This window comes from Saccopteryx bilineata, chromosome 1 (assembly GCF_036850765.1).
Source record: "Saccopteryx bilineata isolate mSacBil1 chromosome 1, mSacBil1_pri_phased_curated, whole genome shotgun sequence".
NCBI classification, from domain to species: Eukaryota; Metazoa; Chordata; class Mammalia; order Chiroptera; family Emballonuridae; genus Saccopteryx; species Saccopteryx bilineata.
In genome coordinates this window covers 151,217,429-151,240,844 of record NC_089490.1, presented here as the reverse complement: position 1 = coordinate 151,240,844, position 23,416 = coordinate 151,217,429, and the positions used below count along the sequence as shown (strand labels likewise).

Genomic DNA, 23,416 nt, shown 5'->3' with positions numbered 1-23,416 from the left:
ACAATAATAATAACAACAGTAATGGTAGGTAGTAGCATGATAATAACAATAATAATAACAGAAGTAGTGGTAGGGAGTAGCAGAGGTAGCAGTAACAATAATAGTAGTGGATAGTAGCGGTGATAACAATAACAATAATAAGACTAGTAGTAGTTATAAATCTCTTATTGTGAGCCAACAGGCACTGTTCTGGGTGTATTTTTATCAACACTCTGAAATGACCACTATACTTATCCTTACTATTAGATGAGAAAATGAAGACCTAGCAAGAATTGGTAATGTATCCATCCATTTAGAGGAGGAGTCAGTATCTTAGTACGGGACTCTTTTATCCCAGAACCCAAGCTCTTAAGCATGATGATACATGATCTCTCTTAAGCAAGAGGAGACTTTTCTACATATATATCTATCCATGTGTCCATTTACTAATTAATTCACTAATTCAACAAATGTATGTTGGGCACCTACTATATGCCAAGCAAGCAGACACTAATAGCTATTGCCAAGGATACTGTGAGGTGTGGTGCTGCTCAGGTTCAGATTCAGACAATATAATATGGAGATAATGAGAAGAGAGAGATGAATTCTGACATGAATTTTTATAAAGGTAGATTTGAGCTGGGGTTTGAAGTAGAACAGAAAGTTAGGAATCTGATGAAAGATGGTCGCATCAAGCAGAGAAAACTGTTTTAACAATGACTCAGAGGATGGAGAGTACAAAAACATCTGGGAGAAGGGAGTGGTCAGCTTAGGAGTTATGGCCCAAGATGATACGGGGAGGCAGAGGAATGTCAATCACAATTCCTTTTCCCGTTCCGGAAGCATTGCAAGTACTTTTGGGGCAGAGACATTTCTCTCCTTTTCTTCATGTGGAGAAAAAAAAAGCTCTTACCAATCCAGTAAGTGGTAATAATCATCCTGTCCAAATTGTGTGTTTGTCCCACAATTCACAGGACTTGCCACAGGAAGGACAGAGCGGGCACAGACCACTACCACAGCAACTTTGACCACCAGCGTCTCTGCTTCCACTTCGGGAATGCTGACTCCCCTCAGGACATCAGGTGAAACGGCCAGCACGAGCACAACAAGAGTGATCATCACAACCCCAGATGTTTCCCCTGATGTTCCAGAGATGACAGCCTCCTTGGCCACCAACCCTGTAGAAGAGACCAGCATAGCAGTTTCCAGGGAAATCCCATACATGTTCAATAGAAGCTCAGTGAGCACAACCACACTGGTCTTTAGTTCTGGGGCAGAGACCAGTACAGCTATTCCAGCTCTGACTGTTTCCTTTGGTGAGCCAGTGACCCCAACCTCATGGGTCTCCCATCCTGTGGAGACTAGCTCAACTGTTTCCAAGGCAACCCTGAATGTTTCCCACAGTGAATCAGACAACACACCTGTAACAGCTATTAGTTCTGCAGAGGAAGTCAGTTTAGCTGTTTCAACTACAACTGTCTCCCCTGGTGTACTGGGGAAGATGACCTCACCAGTTACTAGTCTTGGGACAGACACAAGTATGTTTATTTCAACTCTGACTGGTTCTCCAGATGAACTAGAGACTACAGCCTCCACAGCACAGAGCAGTTCATCCATTGCTATTTCAATTGTCTCCCCTAGTACGCCAGGGATGGTGACATCCCTGGATGTTAGTTCTGGAGCAGAGAACAATCCGACTGTTCAGATTCTGACTGAGTCCCCTGGTGAGCCAGATACAACAGTGTCACTGGTTAACCATCCTGGGGCACAGACCAATTCAATCATTTCAACTCTGACTTTTCCCCCGGCTATATCAGGACTGACAATCTCACAGGTCACCAGTTCTAGCGCGGAGACTAGTACAGCTTTTCCAACACTGACTGATTCCCCACACAAGCCAGAGACAGCAGCCTCATGGGTCACCCATCCTAGGACAAAAGCCAGTTCCACTGTTCCAATTATGACTCTCTCTCCTCGTGAACCAGATACAACAGCTTCATGGGTCCATTCCTCAAACACCAGCACCCCCATTTCCAGAAAAAATCTGAATTTTTCCCATAGTGAACTAGACACCATATCTTCAACAGCCACCAGTCCTGGGCCAGGAGTCAATCCAGCCATTCCGATGACAACTGCCTCACCTGATGTGCCAGTTATGGTGACCTCCTCGGTCACTAGTTCTGGAACAGGGACCGGTACAACTTTTTCAACTCTGATTGAGTCCCTACATGAATCAGATACAAAGGTGTCCTTGGCCACCCCTCCTGCAGAGACCAGCCCAACTGTGCCCAGGACAGCTCCCAGTGTTTCCCATCGTGACTTGGACAGCACACCCTCAACGGCCATCAGTCTTGGGACAGAATCCAGTTCAGCAGTTCCAAATGTACCTATAACTCCTGGTGTACCAAATATGGTGACTTCACAGGTTACTAGTCCTGGGACAGATGTCAGTAAGGTTATTCCACCTCTGACTTTTTCTCCTACTGAACCAGCACCCACAACCTCATGTGTTACCCATTCTGGAGCGCAGACTAGTTCAGCTGTGCCGACTATGACTGGTTCTCCTGAAGTATCAGGAGTAGTAAGCTCACTGGTCACCAGTTCTGGGACAGAGACCAAAACAACTTTTCCAACTATGACTGACTTCCCACATGAACCAGAGACCACAGCCTCACGGTTTAATCATTTTGAGACAGAAGCCAGTTCAGCCATTCCAACTCTGACTGTTTCCCCTGGTGAGTCAGATACAAGAATCCCTTTGGTCACCCATTCTGCAAATACCAGCACAATTTCCCCCAGAACAACTCCTAGTGTTTCTCACAGTGAATCAGATAGCACAACTTCAATGGCCACTAGTCCTGAGGTGGAAACCAGTTCAACTGTTCCAGCTAAGACTGCCCAACCTGTTGTACCAGGGGTGGTAACCTCACAGACCACTAGTTCTGGGGCAGAGATCAGCACAACTCTTTCAACTTTGACTAATTCCCAAGTTCATCTGGAGACCACAGACTCATGGGTCACACAATTTCAAACTAAAGCCAGGTCAGCTGTTCCAACTCTGAGTGTATCCTCTGGTGCGCCAGATACAACAGATGCCATGGCTACCCGTGCATCAGAGACCAACCCAATTGTTTCCCAAACGACTTTCGGTGTTTCCCATAGTGAATTAGACGACACAATCTTAACAGCCATGAGTCCTACGGCAGAATCCAGTTCAACTGTTCTAGCTAGGACTGGTTCACCTGGTATACCAGGAGTGGTGACCTCACAGGCTATTAGTTCTAGAGCAGAGACAAGTACAACTTTTCCAATTCTGACCATTTCCTCAGATCAACTGGAGACCACACCTGCATGGACCATCCACCATGGGATAGAAACCAGTTCAGCTGTTCCAACTCTGACTGATTCCTCTAGTGAGCCACATACAACAGTCTTATTGGTCAGCCACCCTGCAGAGACCAACCCAACAGTGTCCAAGACGATGCCTAATTTTTCCTACAGTGTATTAGACAGCACAACCTCATCAGTCACCAGTCTTGGGACAGATGCCAGTACAGCTATTCCAAGTCTGACTCTCTCTCCTGGTGAACGAAAAGCCACAGCCTCTTTGGCCACTCATCCTGAGGTGCAGACCAGCTCAGCCATTCCATCTCCAACTGTCTCCCCGACTGTGCCAGGGCTGGTGACTTCCCTGGTTACTAGTTCTGAGGCAGAGACCAATACAACTATTCCAACTCTGACTGATTCCCCACATAAGCCAGAGACCACAGCCTCATGGGTCATCCATTCTAGGACAGAAGCCAGTTCTATTGTCCCAACTTTAACTATCTCCCCTGGTGAGACAGGTACAACAACAGCCTCATGGTTGCATTCTTCAGGGACCACTACACCTGTTTCTAGAACAACTCCAAATTCTTCCCATAGTGAATCAGCTAGCACACCCTCAATAGCCATCAGCCCTAGGGCAGAAGCTGGTTCAGTAATTTCAACTACAGCCTTCTCCCCTGGCGTATCAGGGATGGTGACCTCATTGATTACAAGTTCTAGAGCAGAAACAAGTACAACTTTTCCAACTCTGACTGATTCTCTGCATGAGCCAAAGACCACAGCCTTACAGAGTACCCATTCTGAGACAGAAGCAAGTTCATTTGTTTTAACTCTTAAAACAGGGACTGTTTCCCCTAGTGGGCCTGATACAACAGTTTTCTTGGTCACTCATTCTGAAGAGAACAGCCTAACAGTTCCCAAAACAACCCCCAGTATTTTCCATAGTGAATCTGAACCCACACCCTCCGTGGCCACTGACTTTGGGGCAGAAGCCAGTTCAGTTCTTTCAACTCCAACTCTCTCTCCTGGTATATCAGATGAGGTGACCTCACAGGCCACTATTTCTGAGACAGATGCCAGTTTGGCTATGCCAACTCTGACTCTTTCTTCTGGAGAACCAGCAACAACTGTATTGGCCACTCGCCCCAGTGCAGAGACAAGCATAAATTTTCCTGCTTCAACTGTTTTTCCTCACTTACCAGATACCACAGCCTCACCATCCATCCCACCAGGGTTGGACATTAGTATGGCTCTTCCAACTAAGACTGTTTCCCTTGGTCCACCACCAAAGACATCCTCTCTCTTCACCACACTTGTGAATGAGGCCAGCAGAGTTGATCAGCATCCAACAGTCTTGCTAAGTGTTCCTGTGGAAACTTCACTCTCCCCCCGTCCTGGGACAGACCTCAGCGCAACAATTTTAACTTCAACTCTTTCTCATGGCTTATCAGAGAGCACAGGCTTCCCGGCAACCAGCCCCACATCAGGGACCAGCACAGATGTCCCAGCTCTAACTGTTTCTCCTGGTGTCCTTGAGCCTGCCAGTGCCCATGCAACCACCAGTGAGCTTTTTACTGCAACTTCCTGGAGCACACAAACCTCCCAACCAACAACCTCAGTTGGACTTCCAGAATTTTCCAAGGCCATTACACAGGGCACCATGACCTCAATTGCACCTAAAATCAGTCACGAAGAATCAAGTCCAACCACTATCATGATAACTACAACTCTTGCGACCACTAAATTAGCTGTCACAGGTTCAGGCTCCACTGTGGCCGAGACTACAACCACTTTTAGTACACTGTCCGAAAGGTCCTTTGTCCCTGTGACCACACCTGAGATGTCCACCTTGGCCTATGTGAGCATGACTTCAGGAACAAGTAAGAATAACTTTTGTATCCTTTCTTTCTTTCTTTCTCTTTCTTTTTTTCTGTCTTTCATCTATCTATCTATCTATCTATCTATCTATCTATTATCTATGATATGTAGTTTAACCATTTAAATGCACAATTTAGAAGCATTAATTACATCTACACTGTTGTGTAGCTATCACCACTATCTATTTCTAAAACATTTTTATCCCCCTGAATAGAATCTGTTTACCTTGTTATTAAACAGTAACTCCCCATTCCTCCCACCCCCTACCCAGTCCCTGACAACCTCTAGTCTCCTTACTGTCTCCATGAATTTTCCTGTTATAGATATCTCATATGTGAAATATTGTACGATATATCTGTCCTTTTGTGTCTGCTTGTTTTAGTTAGCATGTTTTCAGGGTTCCTCCATGCTGCAGTCTGTGTCAGAACTTGATTCTTGTTTACAGATTAATAATATTCCATTGTGTGGCTAGACCATATTTTATCTGTCTATTTATCTGTTGACAGAAAATCAGGCTGTTTCCACCTGTTAGCTACTGTGCATCTTGCTGCTACAAACCTGGATGTACACATATCCATTTGAGTCCCTGCTTCCAATTCTTTGGGGTATATGCAGCCAGTCCTCAGATAACATTGATTTGTTCCACATCGTTCCATTATAACATTGATGAGACGTCATATGAACTTAACTCTTTTTTATGCCAAGTAGCTTATGGTAACATTGGTTTCTTTATACATTGTTCCACTTAAAGACCCAGAACCTATTGACATTATGTACTAAAAAAAGGACTTTGTGGTCATTTGGTGTAGGAGTTTGCCAGAGCTGTTATAACAAATTACCACAACCTGGGAGGTTTCAACACAGAAACTTATTCTGAAGGCTGGAAGGGAGAAGGGCCATAACATACGCTTTAGAGCAGTGGTTTTCAACCTGTGGGTCGCGGGGTCGAACGACCAAAACACAGGGGTTGCCTAAAGCCATATAATAAAATAAGTATTTTCCGATGGCTTTAGGCGACCCCTGTGTTTTGGTCGTTCGACACCCCCCCCCCGGGGTCGCGACCCACAGGTTGAGAACCGCTGCTTTAGAGCCACCCCACATGAGGGTGAAGAAGCTGGGGTCTTTATTCTCCATCTCCCACCCCTCATTGCTACAGGGTTGCTCTCTGGGCCTGATCATTTCCCCAAGACAGAGATGCAGGTTCTTGTTAGGTTAAAGCTGCAGGTGGCCGGTTCACTGGGGAAGGGGAAAGCCTCCTGTCAGCTTCTCTTGGAAACTGATGGGTCAGTATAAACCCCTGACTAGGTCTGACCTGGAGAGAATCCCTGCGGACTGCCTTGTCCCCTATGAGATGGCTGACTGGCTGAGCCCCTTCCTGGGTCTGTGGGTGGGCACTGGGGAGAGTCGAACCGGAAACACAAGGCTCGTGTATCCAGAAGCATTGTTTATTTAAAATGCTTGGGTACAAGCATGCTGAGATGGACCCAAATGCCATGTCAGCCCTGGAAAGGGTTGGAGAAAGGTATTTATAATTTAGTTAGGGGTTTTGGAAAAAGCGGCTCACATCACTGCCTCTATAGGTACAAAGTAATATTTTCTTTTTTTTTTCTTTCTTCTTTTTTTTTTTTTTTTTTTTTTTGTATTTTTCCGAAGCTGGAAACGGGGAGAGACAGACAGACTCTCGCATGCGCCCGACTGGGATCCACCCGGCACGCCCACCAGGGGGCGACGCTCTGCCCACCAGGGGGCGATGCTCTGCCCCTCCGGGGTGTCGCTCTATTGCGACCAGAGCCACTCTAGCGCCTGGGGCAGAGGCCAAGGCGCCATCTCCAGCGCCCGGGCCATCTTTGCTCCAATGGAGCCTCGCTGCAGGAGGGGAAGAGAGAGACAGAGAGGAAGGAGAGGGGGAGGGGTGGGGAAGCAGATGGGTGCTCCTCCTGTGTGCCCTGTCCGGGAATCGAACCCGGGACCCCTTGCACGCCAGGCCGACGCTCTACCACTGAGCCAACCGGCCAGGGCCCAAAGTAATATTTTCCATATGTGGATTGGAGAGGTGCCTCAGTTTCTCCAAATTGTTTATCTCCCGGCTCAACTGTCTAAAGGAGGTCTGTGCTAGTTCAAAAGGTCCTGGGTAGGCCTGGCAGGCAGAAGCTTCAAGCAAGCCAGTCCCCCCACCTCCCACTGGTTTGCTCTGCCCTTGGAATGGCTGGGTGGGGAAGGGGGGGGTGCTGATCCCTTAGAAGGCTGCTATCATCTGGGCCTGTAGGCTGGCTTTATTGTGATTTAAACTCTTCTAATTGTCAGGTCCCTTCCCAATGTAAGGTTTCCCTGACATTTCTACATTTCAAAGTGAAGGGAGAAAGCCATTAAGCAAGAGAATAGCAGCCAATTAACTACAACCTCAGGGTGAGGAAGGAAATGTTCTGCTTTGAGCCTGGCTGAGGCGAGTTTTAGTGTGTTTTTTTTTGTTTCTTTTTTTTGTTTTGTTTTTTCATTTTTCTGAAGCTGGAAACAGGGAGAGACAGTCAGACAGACTCCCGCATGCGCCCGACCGGGATCCACCCGGCAAGCCCACCAGGGGCGACGCTCTGCCCACCAGGGGGCGATGCTCTGCCCATCCTGGGCGTCCCCATGTTGCGACCAGAGCCACTCTAGCGCCTGAGGCAGAGGCCACAGAGCCATCCCCAGCGCCCGGGCCATCTTTGCTCCAATGGAGCCTTGGCTGCGGGAGGGGAAGAGAGAGACAGAGAGGAAGGCGCAGCGGAGGGGTGGAGAAGCAAATGGGCGCTTCTCCTGTGTGCCCTGGCCGGGAATCGAACCCGGGTCCTCCGCACGCTAGGCCGACGCTCTACCGCTGAGCCAACTGGCCAGGGCGAGTTTTAGTTTTAAAGGGGACTCGAGTTTTAAAAAGCTACCCTGACCCCGAACCTTACAGTTCTGGCATGTGCTGAGATGCTCAGAGTCCAGGGGAAGTGGGAACAGGGTAACCAACTCATCTCACTTTGTCCAGGACAGTCACACTTCTAAACTGAAGGTCTGCATCCCAGAAACCCACATGGTCCTGTGGAAACTGGGATGGTGGGTCACCCTGTGTGAGGGGGTCTCGGGCAGTGACTGCACCACAAGGTGTCTCAGGAGCACAGCCTAAGCCGGGCCCCAGCGCAGCACTGGAGCTGAGGCGCCTGTCCGGAGCCCTAGCTCCCACCTTCAGCCCAGGCCTGGCTGGGGCTGGCCTCACTTGACTCTCCCCCCTGCTGCAGCTGCAGGACCTTCCTTGATGCCTTTTACTGTCAACTTCACCATCACCAACCTGCGCTACACGGAGGACATGGGAAACTTGGGCTCAGAGATATTCAACAGCACTGAGAGACACCTGCAGCAACTGGTGAGAGCCCTCCAACAATTCCCACGGGACCCCAACCCCTCCACCCCCACTGTCCTGGCTCCTCCTGCTCATCTCTCTCATTTCTCCCCAGCTGGGGCCCTTGTTCAAGAACAGCAGCATCGGTTCCCTCTATACTGGCTGCAGACTGACTTTGCTCAGGTGAGCTGTCAAGTACCTTCCGAAACCCTACTTCTCTCCTTTCTTGGCTCTCCGCATGCCCGTGTTTGAGCCTTTGCTGAGAGGCAGTGTAGCATAGTGGGCCCAAAGTGGCTGAGTGTGCACCCCTGCTCTTCCATTTGCTAGCTGTGTGATTTAGGGCAGGTCACATAACCTCTCTAATCTTCAATCACACTAGCTATAAAATGATTATAATAACAGTGTCTTACTCTTGGAGTTGTTAATCCTTTATTGCAATGCATATCCCATTGTGAGCACTCAATGACACTCTCCCTGGCCCAGCTCATAACCACCCTATTGGGGACAGTTTTGGAAACTGCAGATCTACAGTTTAATCCCTGAAAAGAGGTAAGGATTCCCCCAAAGAAAGTCTTACTGATCTAAAAGGTAAAAACAAATCAGATGTTGAGTACCAGCAGGATATATTGTGATCTTAAACTCTCAGATAGGCCTGAACTCTGAAGAGACCTGTCTTCTCTTCTCTGCCTATGTCCACACTCAGAGCCTTCCGAAGTCAGTGGGCGCAGGACCCTTTCCTTACACTAAATGACCTTATGGCCTCTCTGTGTGTTCCTCCTTCCAGCCCACTCAACTCATCCTGCCAGAGAGGTTCATCCCTCCCCACATCATTCCCTGAGGAGAGAGTCCACGTGTATTGTCACAGTGTCCTCTAATAAGCTGAGCCCAATATACCTACCCCCATCTCTCCACAATATGGGGAAATCAATAATAATATTGCTCATAGTCCATGCCATTCAATAAATCTAAGTGACTTACTACACATTTTCATTCATTTCTTTTTCTTTTTTTTTTTTTAAGTGAGAGTAGGGGAGAAATAGAGACAGACTCCCGCATGCACCCAGACTGGGATCCACCTGGCAACCTCCGTCTGGGGCCAATGCTCTGCTCATCTGGGGCTGCTCCCAACCGAGCTATTTTTAGCACCTGAGGCAAAGATTCCGCAGAGCCATTCTCAGTGCCTGGGGCCAATTTGCTCCAATCAAGCCATGGCTACAAAAAGGGAAGAGAGAGACAAAGAGAGAAGTGGAGAGGGGGGGGGGTGATGAAAAGCAGATGGCATCTCTCCTGTGTGCCCTAACTGGAAATCAAACCCAGAACTTCCACATGGTGGGCCGACACTCTACCCCTGAATCAACTGACTAGGGTTACATTTTTATTCATTTCATCATCACAACAACATGATTATTATTTGACCTTGCAGAGCAGCCAAGTTGATTGTGTAAGAGGAGCTAGGATTTGAACTTGTTGTTCTGGCTCTGGAGTTCCTCCTTTTAACCACAATACCAGTGGTACTCAAGCTTGCCAGGCTCAACAACCCTTTTCATTTATCAAAAGTACTCAAAACTCCAAAGAGCCTTCGGACTTGGGGTTGTATCTGCCCATATTCACTGTGCTAGAAATTAAAGCAGAAAATGTATCCACATAGTCATTAAAAATAATTAACATATTATATGTTAACATAAATGACAAATTTTTTATACACAGTATTCATATCCTCCACCCCTTAAAAAAAATTAAAGCAGCACAATGAGAAGAGGGTCGTTGTTTACATTTTTGCAAATCCTTTTCATGTCTGGCTTAGGAAAAGATACCAGGACATCTACTGCATTCAATTTTTTATAATACCTCCACTTCATAGCCTCTGGAAAAACAATGTCACTGCATACTCATAGAATGAGTGTGAAAATAACATTTTAGGATTATTATAAGAGTATTCTTTACTTGGTGAACTCCTGTAATAGTTTTGGGGACACCAGAGGTCCCAGGGCCACACTTTAAGAACCGCTGCACAACTATGTGAGTGTGAAATGGGCAAGCTCTGTATAGCGTGGATGACAGCAAGCAGAAGTCACAGGCAAGGGAGGAGAGCGTTCTTTCTTCCTACCTGTAGAGCCCCCGCATTGAGTGAAACACTTTAGGGTCAGCTGAAATTCAGGGCAAGTTTATTTTTCAACTAGTTGCCCCTGGTTACTTCTTAACTCGTTTTCACTGTTTTCCTCCAAACTTGGTTGCATGCCCAAAAGGTACTCCCAACGGGTTGACCTCAGCCTTGGGATTTGCCAACCTGAAATCAAATTCCCATCTCAGACTCTGTGATGGTTGTTGCACAGGGTCACAACTAGCCTCGAAGGTGATCACTCACCTTCCACGGGGTCCCCAGTCCTCTTCCTTTCCTACCCACATGCTGCCTGGCCCTGGGTCCTCAAGATTATTTTCCCTGGGAGCCCCCTGTCCCCAACCCCATAGACCAAGCAGTACTAAGCTTGTTCTGGAGTGACACCATCTGTATTCATCTTCATGAATAGACAGGGTCCTGGGGGCTGGCGGTTGAAATAATGTGCTTCAACCAATTAATAAGGAGGTAATGGGGACAAGAAGAACATTACTCAAGGAGTAGCTGTAGTAATCCGTGGAACACTGCATTTAAGGGGGTAGCGGGGTCTGGATCCTCCCCCCCCATGAGACAGAAAAATATGGGTTTTAGAAAGCAGATGAGCCCAAGGAAGACTGCTGATGTAAAAACTAAGTGGTGCACCTGAAGAAAGGAGTGGTCAGGAGTGTTCACCTCTCATATGTCTTGATTTCTATGTCCCTTCTGTCCCAGGGCTGAAAAGGAGGGGACAAGCACTGCAGTGGGTGCCATCTGCACCCACCACCCAGATCCCACAGGCTGCCAGCTGGACAGAGAACGGCTGTACCTGGAGCTAAGCCGGCAGACCCATGCTGTCACTCAGCTGGGCCCCTACACCCTGGACAGGAGCAGTCTCTTCGTCAATGGTGAGCAGCTCAGTGCAGTTGGGATCTCTTCCTGCTCCTCAGACGGGTCTCCTCGGCGTGCTTTCCTCTGTACCCATGTTTCCCTGGGCCCTAGACTTTCCGTGGCAGCTCAATCCTCTCCCTTCATAACACCTAAAAAGCACCTTTTAAGGTCTGAAAATAAAAGTTTCCTTTTGTCTTTTTCATCCCAATGACAGGCACAGAAGCTCAAATGGAGCATGTAGTTATCAAGGGAGGAAGGCAGTAAAGTAAGCCCGCAGCGGTCAACTCAAGAGGCAATGGGTTCCCAGTGCAGTGACTAATCTGCTTCTTTCACTTCCTACAGGAGCCGGTGCTCCTTTACCCATTCTCCAAGGGCCAGCTGGCACTGCACCACCTGCCAACCAATCAAGAAAGCTGTTAGGAATGTTTTTAACAATAAATTCCATTGCAACCACGCTCTTAGCAACAATACCTACAATAACACCTACACGATAGGCTAAGATTTACTGAGGGATTCCTCTGACCCAGAATGTTATATGTACCATGTATTGCTAATCCTGCCCAACACTCTCTCAGGTATCATGAGTATCTTACAGAAGAGAAAGCAAAGCTTGGGGAGGGAAATGCATTTTTCCAAGATCAGATAATTAACGTCAATAGCCATGTCAGGAATCAAACCTTAAATTGACTCTAAAACCTAGGCCCCCTAACTACTAGGCTACACTACAGACTAATGCAACAAGAACAAGCCTCAAACCTCAGGATGGGAAGGCACAGCAAGGGGTCTCTAATATAACAATATAAATGAACACTTGATTAATTGTGTCCCCCTTATATCACCATGGACATTTTCTTTTTACCTGTGTTAAATCCTGTGTTGGATTTCATTAGTCTTTGGAAATTACTTGAAAATAATAGTTACCTGTGTGGGCTTTGGTGAATCACTGATCTGGCTTTACTCAAGCCCTGGCCTTCTCTTTTACTTTCTATGTGGCCCTGGGCAAGCCACAAAACCTCTTTGAACTTCAGTGTCCATTTTCAGAACGGAATTTTTTAAAAAGAAGTCACCTAAGACTCATTTTTATCAAATGAGATAAAATCTGAACAATAAAAGTAAATTACAGGGCTTCCCTTGGCTCAGTCTCAAAGATAAGTGTCATTTCAAGAAACCCAGTTCGACCATAAAATATAAAAATAAGTCTAAGTTTTACTTGCGTTACATTCAGAGCATCAAAGGATCTGGTCCACAATCCAGAATCATAATTATTCAAGTCCTTTTTCCCAATTCCTGTTATATTTCAACTTCATAGTCTCTTATTGGCACCCAGTCTTTCCTCTCTCTGCAAGCTCATCTCTCTCTCTCTCTCTCTCCATCTCTTTTGTTATCTCAGTTCAACATTACAGGGGTCCAAGAACTACTGTACATTGTCACAGATCAAGCTGTCTTTGGAGAGTTGGGTACTGGGAAAAACTAGAAAAGTAAAGACAAAATTATAGTTAATAGGTAAAGAAAATACAAATAAGTCTGGAAGCATGCATATAAAATTGCTGTCTCTATTATTCACTGAATAAGGGTGCTGTTGTTCCAGGCACTCAGTAAACCCACACAAGATTGGGGAAGCTTTGATCATTACTTTCTGGTTATTGATAACAAGGATCAGAGTATCAGGCAGGCAACTCATAAAGACACTGTTCTTATTTATTCATATATCTCAGAGAAAGCACTCAGGGAAGTTTGTGTGTTTGTGTTTCTACAGCATTTCTACCCCTCACCCCATCTCAATCTCCTCCCATCCTCTTACCCTTCCTTTTTGCTTCTCTGCAGGCTATAACCATCGGGACTGGATCCCTACCACTAGCAGTGAGTAATGAGGGCCTGGATGTCCTTGTGCTCCTGGGACCCTTCCTCTGCAAGCTTAGCCCCCAAGAGGAAAGTATCCCCATCCCCTAGGTTGTCAGCCCCAGAGCAGCCACAGCCCACCAGACGCCTCAGATCAGGACAAGCTAGAGACGCAAGTTCCCACGAACAGCTCGACCCTCCCATTGCTTCATGATGAGGCTCGACAATTTTTATTCATATTGTACTTTCTTTCAGCTCTGGTGACCTCCACATTCCTTCCAGGACCCACAGCATCTCTGAGCCCCACTCCCAGCTCCTCAGGTAGGAATCTGACCTCTGAGTCCCATTAAACTTCAAGTCTCATTTCACAGCTGTTGAATTCCTGCATGATCTCGACTGTGGTGCCACCCAGCACAGCCTGCCCACTCTCTCCCTTGCTCCCTGGTCTCTGGCCACCACAGCCTCATTTCTTTTCCTCAGGGGCCCAAACATCCTTCCAGCTTCAGGGCTTTTCTACTCACTGTTCTTGGAACTCAGCTGTGCCCGCTTCTCCTTGTCCTCCAGATCTCAGCACAGCACACTCTTGCTTGGACCACTGCTTCCTAGTGACAATGACTAGGATTTGGTTTTTTTGACTGCTCATATTTGTAGCCCAAGGCTGAGCACAAAAGGTCTTGGCACTTTCTCTTCTCACCAAAGTGTCCAAAACTTGTCAGCTTTTGAGCACTCGGGGATGAAAGGGTGGGGACTCCCTACTGAGCGGACATCACACATCTAGCAGGGAGGTCCCTTCTTCCTCTTTGGCTGGCTGAGGAGGGAGGGCGGCCAGATAGGGTATCTCAGTCCTCAACAACTGGACACTATGGACCAGAGATAACCCTAGTCCCCTCCCCACATATGGCTCAGGCCCAAGGTTAGGATGGGTCTCCTCTCTCTTTCCCTCCAGCTGCAGCTCCAGTGGCTTTTACCCTCAACTTCACCATCACCAACATGCTCTTCAGCCCAGACATGAGGCCTCCAGGTTCTGCGAAGTTCAACACCACTGAGAGGGTTTTGAATCGCTTGGTAAGAGCCCATCAATGCCTACCCTGACATTCCTTGTTCTTTCCCACCAGTCTCTTCAGCTTACCTCATTTTCCCTCCTCCCCAGCTTGGTCTTTTGTTCAAGAACACCAGCATCGGCCCACTGTACTCTGGCTGCAGACTGGCCCTGCTCAGGTGAGACTCACAGACAGGCTCACCCAGAGGTGAGGATCTGAACATGACATCCACAAAGCCAAAATCATAGATGATTGGGATCTTCAACTTCAAGAGATTCAAACTTGGAAGGCATACCCTCTGGCTGAGTGCATCAGAGAGAGCTATCTCAAAGAAGTGTCTTCAATTATTTGGATAAATTGCTTCTCGGCCTTTTGGCTAAGATTAAGTGTAGTATCTGTTCTTATCAGTTTAATCCATTTGGATAAGCAGATCCACAAAGCATTCATGTTCATTGGTCAGAAAATGCAGCATTGACTCATTCAGTAAACATGAAATGGTAGTACCCTGTGACAGACACTAATGACACAGAGAATCGGTCATGAGTCATTTCCTCAAGGTGCCCACAGTAGCCATACAGACTTATAATCATCATCTGAATGGGGTCAGTGCAATGATAAAGCACTATATGGTGTTTATAGGAGCACAGAGAATAGCCTTTAGCTCAACCGGGGAAGCTGAGTGGAAGCTGTCTGGAGAAGGGTGATGCCTGGGATGTGTTTTGATGGTTGACTGTGCATTAGCTAGAATAAACATTGGCCAACGTACTTCAAAGGGTGGTATAGCTTAAGTAATGGGGCAGATGCGAGAACTACCCTGGTGCTTGAGAGAAGTTCTGTGAAATTGAAGAGTACAATGTCTGGAAAATAGCAAAGAATAAAAGAAAGAAGAAAAAGAGGAAGGAAGGAAGGAAGGAAGGAAGGAAGGAAGGAAGGAAGGAAGGAAGGAAGGAAGGAAGGAAGGAAGGAAGGAAGGAAGGAAGGAAGGAAGGAAGGAAGGAAGCTAGCTGATCGGGGGGACTGCCGAGCAGATGAATGGGTACACAGGAGTATAGTTGTGTAAGTGGTGGGTAAATTGTGGGATGAGTTGCAAGAAGCGAATGACATCAAGTGTTTAGATTAGAGCTGGAGTTAAAGTCATACTAAGGAGTTTCCATAATATTTTGCACAGCAAAAGCCTGAGTACTTCTGGTCCTTATGTCCAAATGCATGAAGTCACATCCTGTTTCTGTCACCAGCCCTTCGAGGTGTTGCGAGTTCTTTAACATCTTTAACATCTCTGTGTCTTTGTTTTCACAACTCTAAAGTGAAAATTATATCAGCATTGATCTCCCAGAGTTGCTGAAAGATAAAAAGAGACAGCAAAGGTAAAAGTGGAACAACTAGTAGGTGTTCTAAAAGCATTAGTCATACTCATTCAGAGCCAGGGAAACTGTGGAGTTGGAAGCAGAGCCCTGACATGATGTCATCTAAAGTAAACACTGGTAGATATGGGGATGGAAAATTTTGAAGTAATGATAGAACAGGAAGAGGTGGGGACACCAGTGAGATGTTGGACCAGACCTGGATATTGCTTGGATAGGGGAAAACAAGATGGCAGAAAGTTCAGGAAGCTTCTTAAATCTCTGGCTCTGGCATGAATGTGGAACCATATGAGGAGGAGCAGGTTCTGCGCTTTTAGGAGGGAAGATGATGAGCTTAATTTGAGATATCTGGAATCTAAGAGGTCTGAAGGACATCCCTGAGGCTGTTGGCGACATGGCATAGAGCTCAAGAGAGAGGTCTTGGCCAAAAGAATGAGATTAGACCTCATAATAATAAAACCAGTGGCTGACACAATGACCCCAGAAGAATCAGGGACAAAAAAATAGAAGTCAAATGAGAATGCAGCCCTGAATATTAGCCACTCTATAGAGTGGGAAGGTGCCTAGATGAATAGAACTTGCTTGGGAAACCAGTCAAGACTTACTAAAGAGGGTGGAATGCCCACAGCTCCAAACAAATTCAGCATGGTCCTTCAGCCATGATGCTGTTATCTTATCCTTTCTGCTGGCCCTGGGATTTGTCTGGCTCTAGGATACCACACAGCCTCATCCTTACCCCCACCCACAGCTGGCTGCTTGGCCTCAGTGTTGCCTTCAAAAAACGCTAAATTATCGCAAAGTCCATTCATATCAGGAATGGCAGCCCTCGTAATACATAATAAAACTTGATGCCTTTTATTGAGCACTTACTAGTACTAAGTGCTGTGAAGTCCATCCTGTTACCTCACTTGACAGATTAAAACAATAGGCCACAGAGAGACTGAGAGACTTATCCAGAGTCACCCAGAAATTAAGTAGCAGAGCTAGGATTTCAGCAATTTGACATTGCCTTTTTTCACCTTGTTCAATTCCCAAACGCACTCCTTCTTCCTCTCTGCCACACTTCTGTTGTTAGGGGTATGTTGCTTTGTTATGATTGTGATATTAAAGTTTAGCACAAATATCAACATTTTGAGATGCTTTATCCTCTGTATTCAGGGACCTTGGCTGTCCAATTTATTTCTGACCCTCCCCCAACACCAAGGCCATTTCAGGCTGCCCACTAGTCCTCCTGCTTCTCTGCACTCCTACATGGAGTCCCCCCTCCCCATCACTGTGTAACCCCCCATTCTCCACCCAGACCTGAGGAAGACGGAATGAGCACTGGAATTGATACTGTCTGCATGTACCGTTCTGACCACGTGGGTCCTAAGCTGGACAGAGAGCAGCTGTACTGGGAGATGAGCCAGGGAACCCACGGTGTCACCCAGCTGGGCTCCTACACCCTGGACAGGGACAGCCTCTACGTCAATGGTGAGCATCCTTTTTGTAACCATAAAGTGAAGCTGAGAATCTGGGCACCAGAGGGGATGCAGACTCTTTTTTGCCATGGGACCCTACCTATGCATGGTCTTCTGCCTGAGCAGTCTCCCTTGATGACTCAAGGACCCCACTCCCCTCCAGTTTGCAAACTCTTCTCTTTCCTTGGCATCTGTGCATTCCAGAGAACTGATCTGTACACTTTCCTGAGGCACAAAAGCCCTCCTCCAGACAGATGAATGACAATATCCCTCTGGCTGAGGCTAATAGAGATTCAAGAGTCTGGCTATTTTTGTTGTTGTTAAGTGAGAGGCGGAGAGGCAGAGATAGACTCCTGCATGTGCTCCAACCAAAATCCACCTGGCAAGCCCCATAACAGGCAATGCTCTGCCCATGTGAGGCTATTGCTCAATTGCTCTGCAACCAAGTTATTTTAGTGCCTGAGGTGAGGCCATGGAGCCATCCTCAGTGCCCAGGGCCAACTTGCTGTAACCAAGCCATGGCTATGAGAGAAGAGAGATAGAAAGAGAGAGAGAAGGGAGAGGGGGAAGGATGGAGAAGCAGATGGTTGCTTCACCGTGTGCCCTGACCTGGAATCAAACCCGGGACATCCACATGCTGGGCCAGCGTTCTATCACTGAAACAACTGGCCAGGGCCAAGAGTCTGGCTATTGATCTCTCTCCCTGCCAGTATCTCAGAACCCCCTCTCGACCCTGAGAAGCACAGTTAGCAAACCCATGTTCTAGAAATGTTGGTATATCTTCCCAAATAAATTGCAAGCCCATGAAGCCAGGGCCTGGGGCTTTGATTTCTCAACCCTTTAGGAACAAGATGTAGTTGCACCTGAATCATTACTATCAAATTGCTAGACTTGAAAGTCTCAGTTTGGGATAGAGGGTGGTGGTCATTGGCCTGTACCTCGGATATCGCTCCCCCACTCCTATCCTACTACGTCTCCTTTTCTCATTTCAGGTTTTTCCCACCGGACTTCAGCCTCCACCCCCAGTGGTGAGTACTCAGGGCTCTGATGACCGGGTGCTCCGGCCCCTGTGGACAGCACCTGAATCCCCGGCCCAGGGACCTGGGGGGAGAGGAATCCAGAAGACCTGGTTGTCTCCCTGAACATTAGTGGCTTGGGCTGGACAAGAAAGATGCACAGAGTTATTCATGCCACGCTCAGGGGCCCCATTCCTTCTCCGAACCATTTCTCTTCAGCTACTGTGACCTCCACGCTCTTCCCAAGGACCTTGCCGGTGCCAGCCCACTTCTCCAGCTCCACGGGTGAGTGACATCTCTTCCAGCTCCTCCCAGGAAGCCTCAAAGATGGGACCTAGGAACTGCAGGAAAAGCTGCTGTTTAGGGAAGCTGGAGCTGCCATGGGTGCCCTCTCTCTGCTCTGACCTCTTCAAGAGCAGTAATGTGGCCTCATCTCTCCAGCTGTTCACGTTGAACAGTTTACCTACACTTTCGGTGACTCAGTTTCCTCCTGAGGAATCATATTTCATAAGGTCATTGTGAAGGTTAAATGAAAATGTCTGTAACCACACCTAGCACTGGGAGTGCCAGACTATTTAGTTAAACAAATATTATTGGGCACGTGTTCTGTGCTAGGCAGAGAGGTTGAGATGAGAAGTCAGGTGTGGTCCCACCTGTCACCCAGTCTGCAGCATATTGAGGAAGATGGAAATTAGACATGCAGTTATAGGTGATAATAACTATAAAAGATAACCATGTTGTTCAGCACTTACTACCTGCCAGACCCTGTACAATTCTTCTTTTTATTTCTACCTTTTCATTTTGATATGAACATAGATACACAGGAAGTTGCAAAAAAAATGTGCAGAGATTCCTGTACTCTTCACCCAGCTTCTCTTCCCTGATTAGCATCTGACGTGACCATAGTACAACATCAAAACCAGGAAATCAATTCACGTTGTTAAAATCTACAGAACTCAGATTTCAGATTTCAGTTTTACATGCACCTGTATCTGTATGTGTGCGGGTAGTTCTATGCCATTTGATCACATTTGTAGATTTTCATAACCATGACCAGAATCAAGATACAGAACAGGGCCCTGGACGGTTGGTTCAGCAGTAGAGTGTCAGCCCAGTGTGTGGAAGTCCTGGGTTTGATTCCCAGTCAGGGCACACAGGAGAAGTGACCATCTGCTTCTCCACCCCTCCTCTTCTCCTCTTCTCTCTCTCTCTCCTACCCTCCAGCAGCCATGACTCGAATGGTTCGAGTAATTAAGCCCCAGGCACTGAGGATGGCTCCATGGCCTCACTCACCTCAGGTGCTGAAATAGCTTGGTTGCCACGGGAAGAAGTAGCAGCTCCAAATGGGCAGGGCATCACACTGTAGGGAGCCTGCCAGGTGGATTCCGGTCAGGATGCATGCAGGAGCGTGTCTCTGCCTCCCTGCCTCCCACCTCTCACTTAAGAAAAAAAATGAAAGTTAAAAAAATTTTTTTAAATAAAATAAAAATACATAGAACTGTATCATCACCACAAAAACCTCCTTTGACTCTTTTATAAGTCCCACCCACCCAGCCCAATTCCTGGAAACTACTAATCTATAAACCACTTCTATAATTTTGTTATTTTGAGAATGTTATATCCATGGAATCATACAACATGTGACCTTTGGTGACTGGTTTTTTTCACTCAGCATAATGCCCTTGAAATGTGCTAACTCCTTTAATAGTCATTTAATTTCCATAATTGTCTTACAAAGTGTGATTTTCCCCCATTTTACAGTTAAAGAAATGGAGGTAGTACATACAGGTTGAGTAACATGCCCTTGGCCTCATGCTGGTGAAGAGCTATGAGAGGATTTGAAACCAACATAGAATGTACTATTTTGACCAATTAAAAAAAATTCTTAAGTAAGAAGTGAGGAGGCCGAGAGACAGACTCTGGCATGCACCCCAACCGAGATCCACCCAGCAAGCTCCCTACAGGGTGATGCTCTGCCCATCTGGGGCTGCTGCTCTGTTGCTTGGCAAGAGAGCTATTTCAGCACCTGAGGCAAGGCCATGGAGCCATCCTCAGTGCCTGGAGTCAAATTGCTCACACAAACCATTCGAGCCATGGCTGCTGGAGGGGAGAGGAGAGAGAGAGAGAAGAGGGAGGGGTGGAGAAGCAGATGGTCACTTCTTCTGTGTGCCCTGACTGGGAATAAACCTGGGACTTCCACATGTTGGGCTGACGCTCTACAGCTAAGCCTACCCACCAGGGCTGTTTTGACCATTTTTTAAGTGTCTATTCACAATATTGTGCAACCATTGCCACTGCCTATTTACAAGAATTTTTCAACATTTGAAACAGAAACTCTAATTTCACTCAATATAATGTTATCAAGGTCCATTCCTATTGTCTTAAATGATACTATATCATTGTTTCTTATGGCTAAATAAAGAAATCAGAAAGAGCTAAAAACTATATGATTGTACACATAGGTGAGATACAGAATGGAGACTCAGGGACATAGAAGAGTGCAGTGGTTACCAGGGGAAGAGGGAGTGGGGGAGGGGTGGGTGGGGCAGGGATATAAAGAGGAATACAAAAGTAAGATGATGGGTATACAACATAATTGACTGTCCAAATGGTGTGGAGATGTTTACTCAAAATCTATGTACTCTTGTTGATCAACGTCACCTTATTAAATTTAAATTTTTAAAGAAAAAGAAACAGAAATTCTGCCCCTATTAAGCACTAACTCCCCATTTCCTTCCCCCAGCCCCTGATAACCTCTCTTCTAATTTATGTCTCTATTAATTTTCCTGTTCTAGCTTCCTTACAGAAGGGGAATTATACAAGATGTGTCCTTTTGTGTCTGGCTAGCATAACGTTTCCAAGGTTCATCCATAGTGTATCATATATCAGAAGTTCATTCCTTTTATAGCTGAATACTACTCCATTGCATGGCTGGACCACATTGGTTTATCCATTCATTTGTTGATGGACACTTAGGTTGTTTCCATCTTTTGTCTATTTTATTCAATAGCTATGAATATTTGTGTTCAACTATGTGAGTCCCTGTTTTCAATTCTTTTGGGTGTATATCTAGGAGTGAAATTTCTGGAACATATGGTAATCCTATGTTTAATTTTCTGAGAGTCCCTGGGCAGTTGGCTCAGTGGATAGAGCTTTGCCCCAGCATATGGACACCCCGGGTTCAATCCCTGGTCAGGGCACATAGAAGTGACGACCTGCTTCTCTCCCCACCCCCTTCTCTCCCTCTTCCCCTCTTGCAGCCAGTGGCTAGATCAGTTTTAGCGTTGGCTGAGGGTGCTGAGGATAGCTCAGTTGATTTGGCCATTAGCCCCAGACAGGGGTTGCTGGGTGGATCCTTGCCAGGACACATGCAGGAGTCTGTCTATCTCAACCTCCTCTCACTAAAAAAAATAATAATAACAACTAAAAAACTAAAATAATTGTTCTAAGGAACTGATTTCTATAACAGCTCCACCAGCATTCCCACCAACAATACAGGAGGGTTCCAATTTCTCCACATTCTCACCAACGCTTGTTATTTTCCTTTTTTTAAATTTTTAAATAGCCATTCTAATAGATATGTATGCTATTGCATCTAACAGCATCTTGCTTTGCTCTTTATATAACCTTCTGTCTTTGGTCCTAAGACAGCTTTCCCGCCTACTCCAAACCCCTGCTTCCTCATATTTAGACCCTTCATCTCAGAAGTTGTCTGAGAGCTCAGCCCAGGTCTGACTCAGGTGTGGACTCCTTTTTCTTCCCCCCGCTGCAGCAGCCATCTCTTTCCTGGTGCCTTTCACCCTCAACTTCACCACCACCAACCTGAAGTTTGAGGAAGACATGCAGCACCCTGGATCCAGGAAATTCAATGCCACGGAGAGGATCCTGCAGGGTCTGGTGAGAGCCCTGCCCACTAATGCCAGCTCCACCCACTTTACCCCAGCCTGCCTCCTCGTGTCAGCCCCACCCACCCCACTTATGCCCTCACCCTCACTACCTCTACCCTATTCAGCTCACCAATGCCCCAGCTCCTCCTGGCCTCCCTCAGTCATTCCTTCTCACCTCCCCTCTCCTCTCTCCTAGCTCAAATCTGTGTTCAAGAATAGCCATCTGAGATTACTCTATGCAGGCTGCAGACTAGCCTCGCTCAGGTGAGCCCCTCCCTAAGAACACTGCTTGTCTGCAATAAGGGACCTAACCTATGGGCTCCATGACTTCATCTGTTTTTGGAATAGCAACCGTCTGTGAATACTAAGCACTGAAAATACTGACAACAATAACAGCATCTAAAAATGACTAATACCCAGGGTGCTGAGCTGATACTTTATATTTAGTCTTATTAACTGCAACTACTTCATGCAACAGGAGCAGAAGGAGAAACTGAGGCTCAGCGGGGCTAAGTAGATTGTGCAGGTTTTACAGAGAAATCCCACCATTTTGGGTTGTAGATCCAAACACCTAGCCCTTAAGCAGCACTGTCTGCTCTGCCCACAATATGACTTTGCGGTGTGTGGAAAAGACCAATCTGACACCCACTCTACAAAAACTTTCCTGAAGAATCTAAGAGGGGAAAAAAACCTAGTGTTACAGAGAGAAAGGGTGCTCCTAAGTGGGTAAGACTCAGCAGATGGGACTCTGCCTACCCAAGGATGGTGGGGGGCTTAGGCGACACCCTCCCCTAAAAATAGCATCTGGACATTCTAGCTGGGGGTGAAAATGGGTTGACACTGGTATAATACCTAATATACATGATCAAAATTCTATATTATTTAGCTTAAATATGCATATATTTATATATTAGTTATGTGTATAGCAAGCATAATGTATAATTTATATATGTATAAAACAATACAATAATAAAAATATAAGTCCATAGATATATTTATAGATGGTTATTTATTATATTTATATTATATAAGTTGTGTTATATATTATAATGGATGTAATAAAAATTGTAGGAATTGAGCAATATGACCTATAAAGATGCTTTGAGGATTAAATGACAAGATAATGAGGACAAAATGCCTGCTTACTGCATAGTACATATTTAATAATTAGTAGTTGTCACTATGGGCAGCACCACTCATGGCCCTGGGTTGTAGGAGTCCCTTTCTCCCTGGAGATGGGTGCTGAGGCATGGAGGCCTTATGTTAGCCCTGAGTCATGGTTGGA

General features: G+C 46.4%; 1 protein-coding gene and 1 pseudogene across 1 annotated transcript in view; both read left to right on the top strand.

The window, feature by feature from the left end:
• Positions 1–1,419: 1,419 nt before the first annotated feature.
• LOC136319381 (mucin-16-like) overlaps positions 1,420–23,416 on the top strand; it is a 31,421-nt gene continuing 9,424 nt past the window's right edge. Inside the window, exons 1-13 of the mRNA XM_066252662.1 lie at positions 1,420–5,186; positions 8,445–8,569; positions 8,661–8,728; positions 11,373–11,545; positions 13,353–13,388; positions 13,623–13,688; positions 14,314–14,432; positions 14,518–14,585; positions 17,069–17,241; positions 18,221–18,256; positions 18,464–18,529; positions 22,017–22,141; positions 22,328–22,395. Coding sequence (XP_066108759.1) covers positions 1,481–5,186; positions 8,445–8,569; positions 8,661–8,728; positions 11,373–11,545; positions 13,353–13,388; positions 13,623–13,688; positions 14,314–14,432; positions 14,518–14,585; positions 17,069–17,241; positions 18,221–18,256; positions 18,464–18,529; positions 22,017–22,141; positions 22,328–22,395 — 4,829 coding nt within the window. The 5' untranslated portion in view covers positions 1,420–1,480. The remainder of the gene's footprint in view (positions 5,187–8,444; positions 8,570–8,660; positions 8,729–11,372; positions 11,546–13,352; positions 13,389–13,622; positions 13,689–14,313; positions 14,433–14,517; positions 14,586–17,068; positions 17,242–18,220; positions 18,257–18,463; positions 18,530–22,016; positions 22,142–22,327; positions 22,396–23,416) is intronic.
• Positions 14,764–14,888, top strand: LOC136321458 (U2 spliceosomal RNA; annotated as a pseudogene).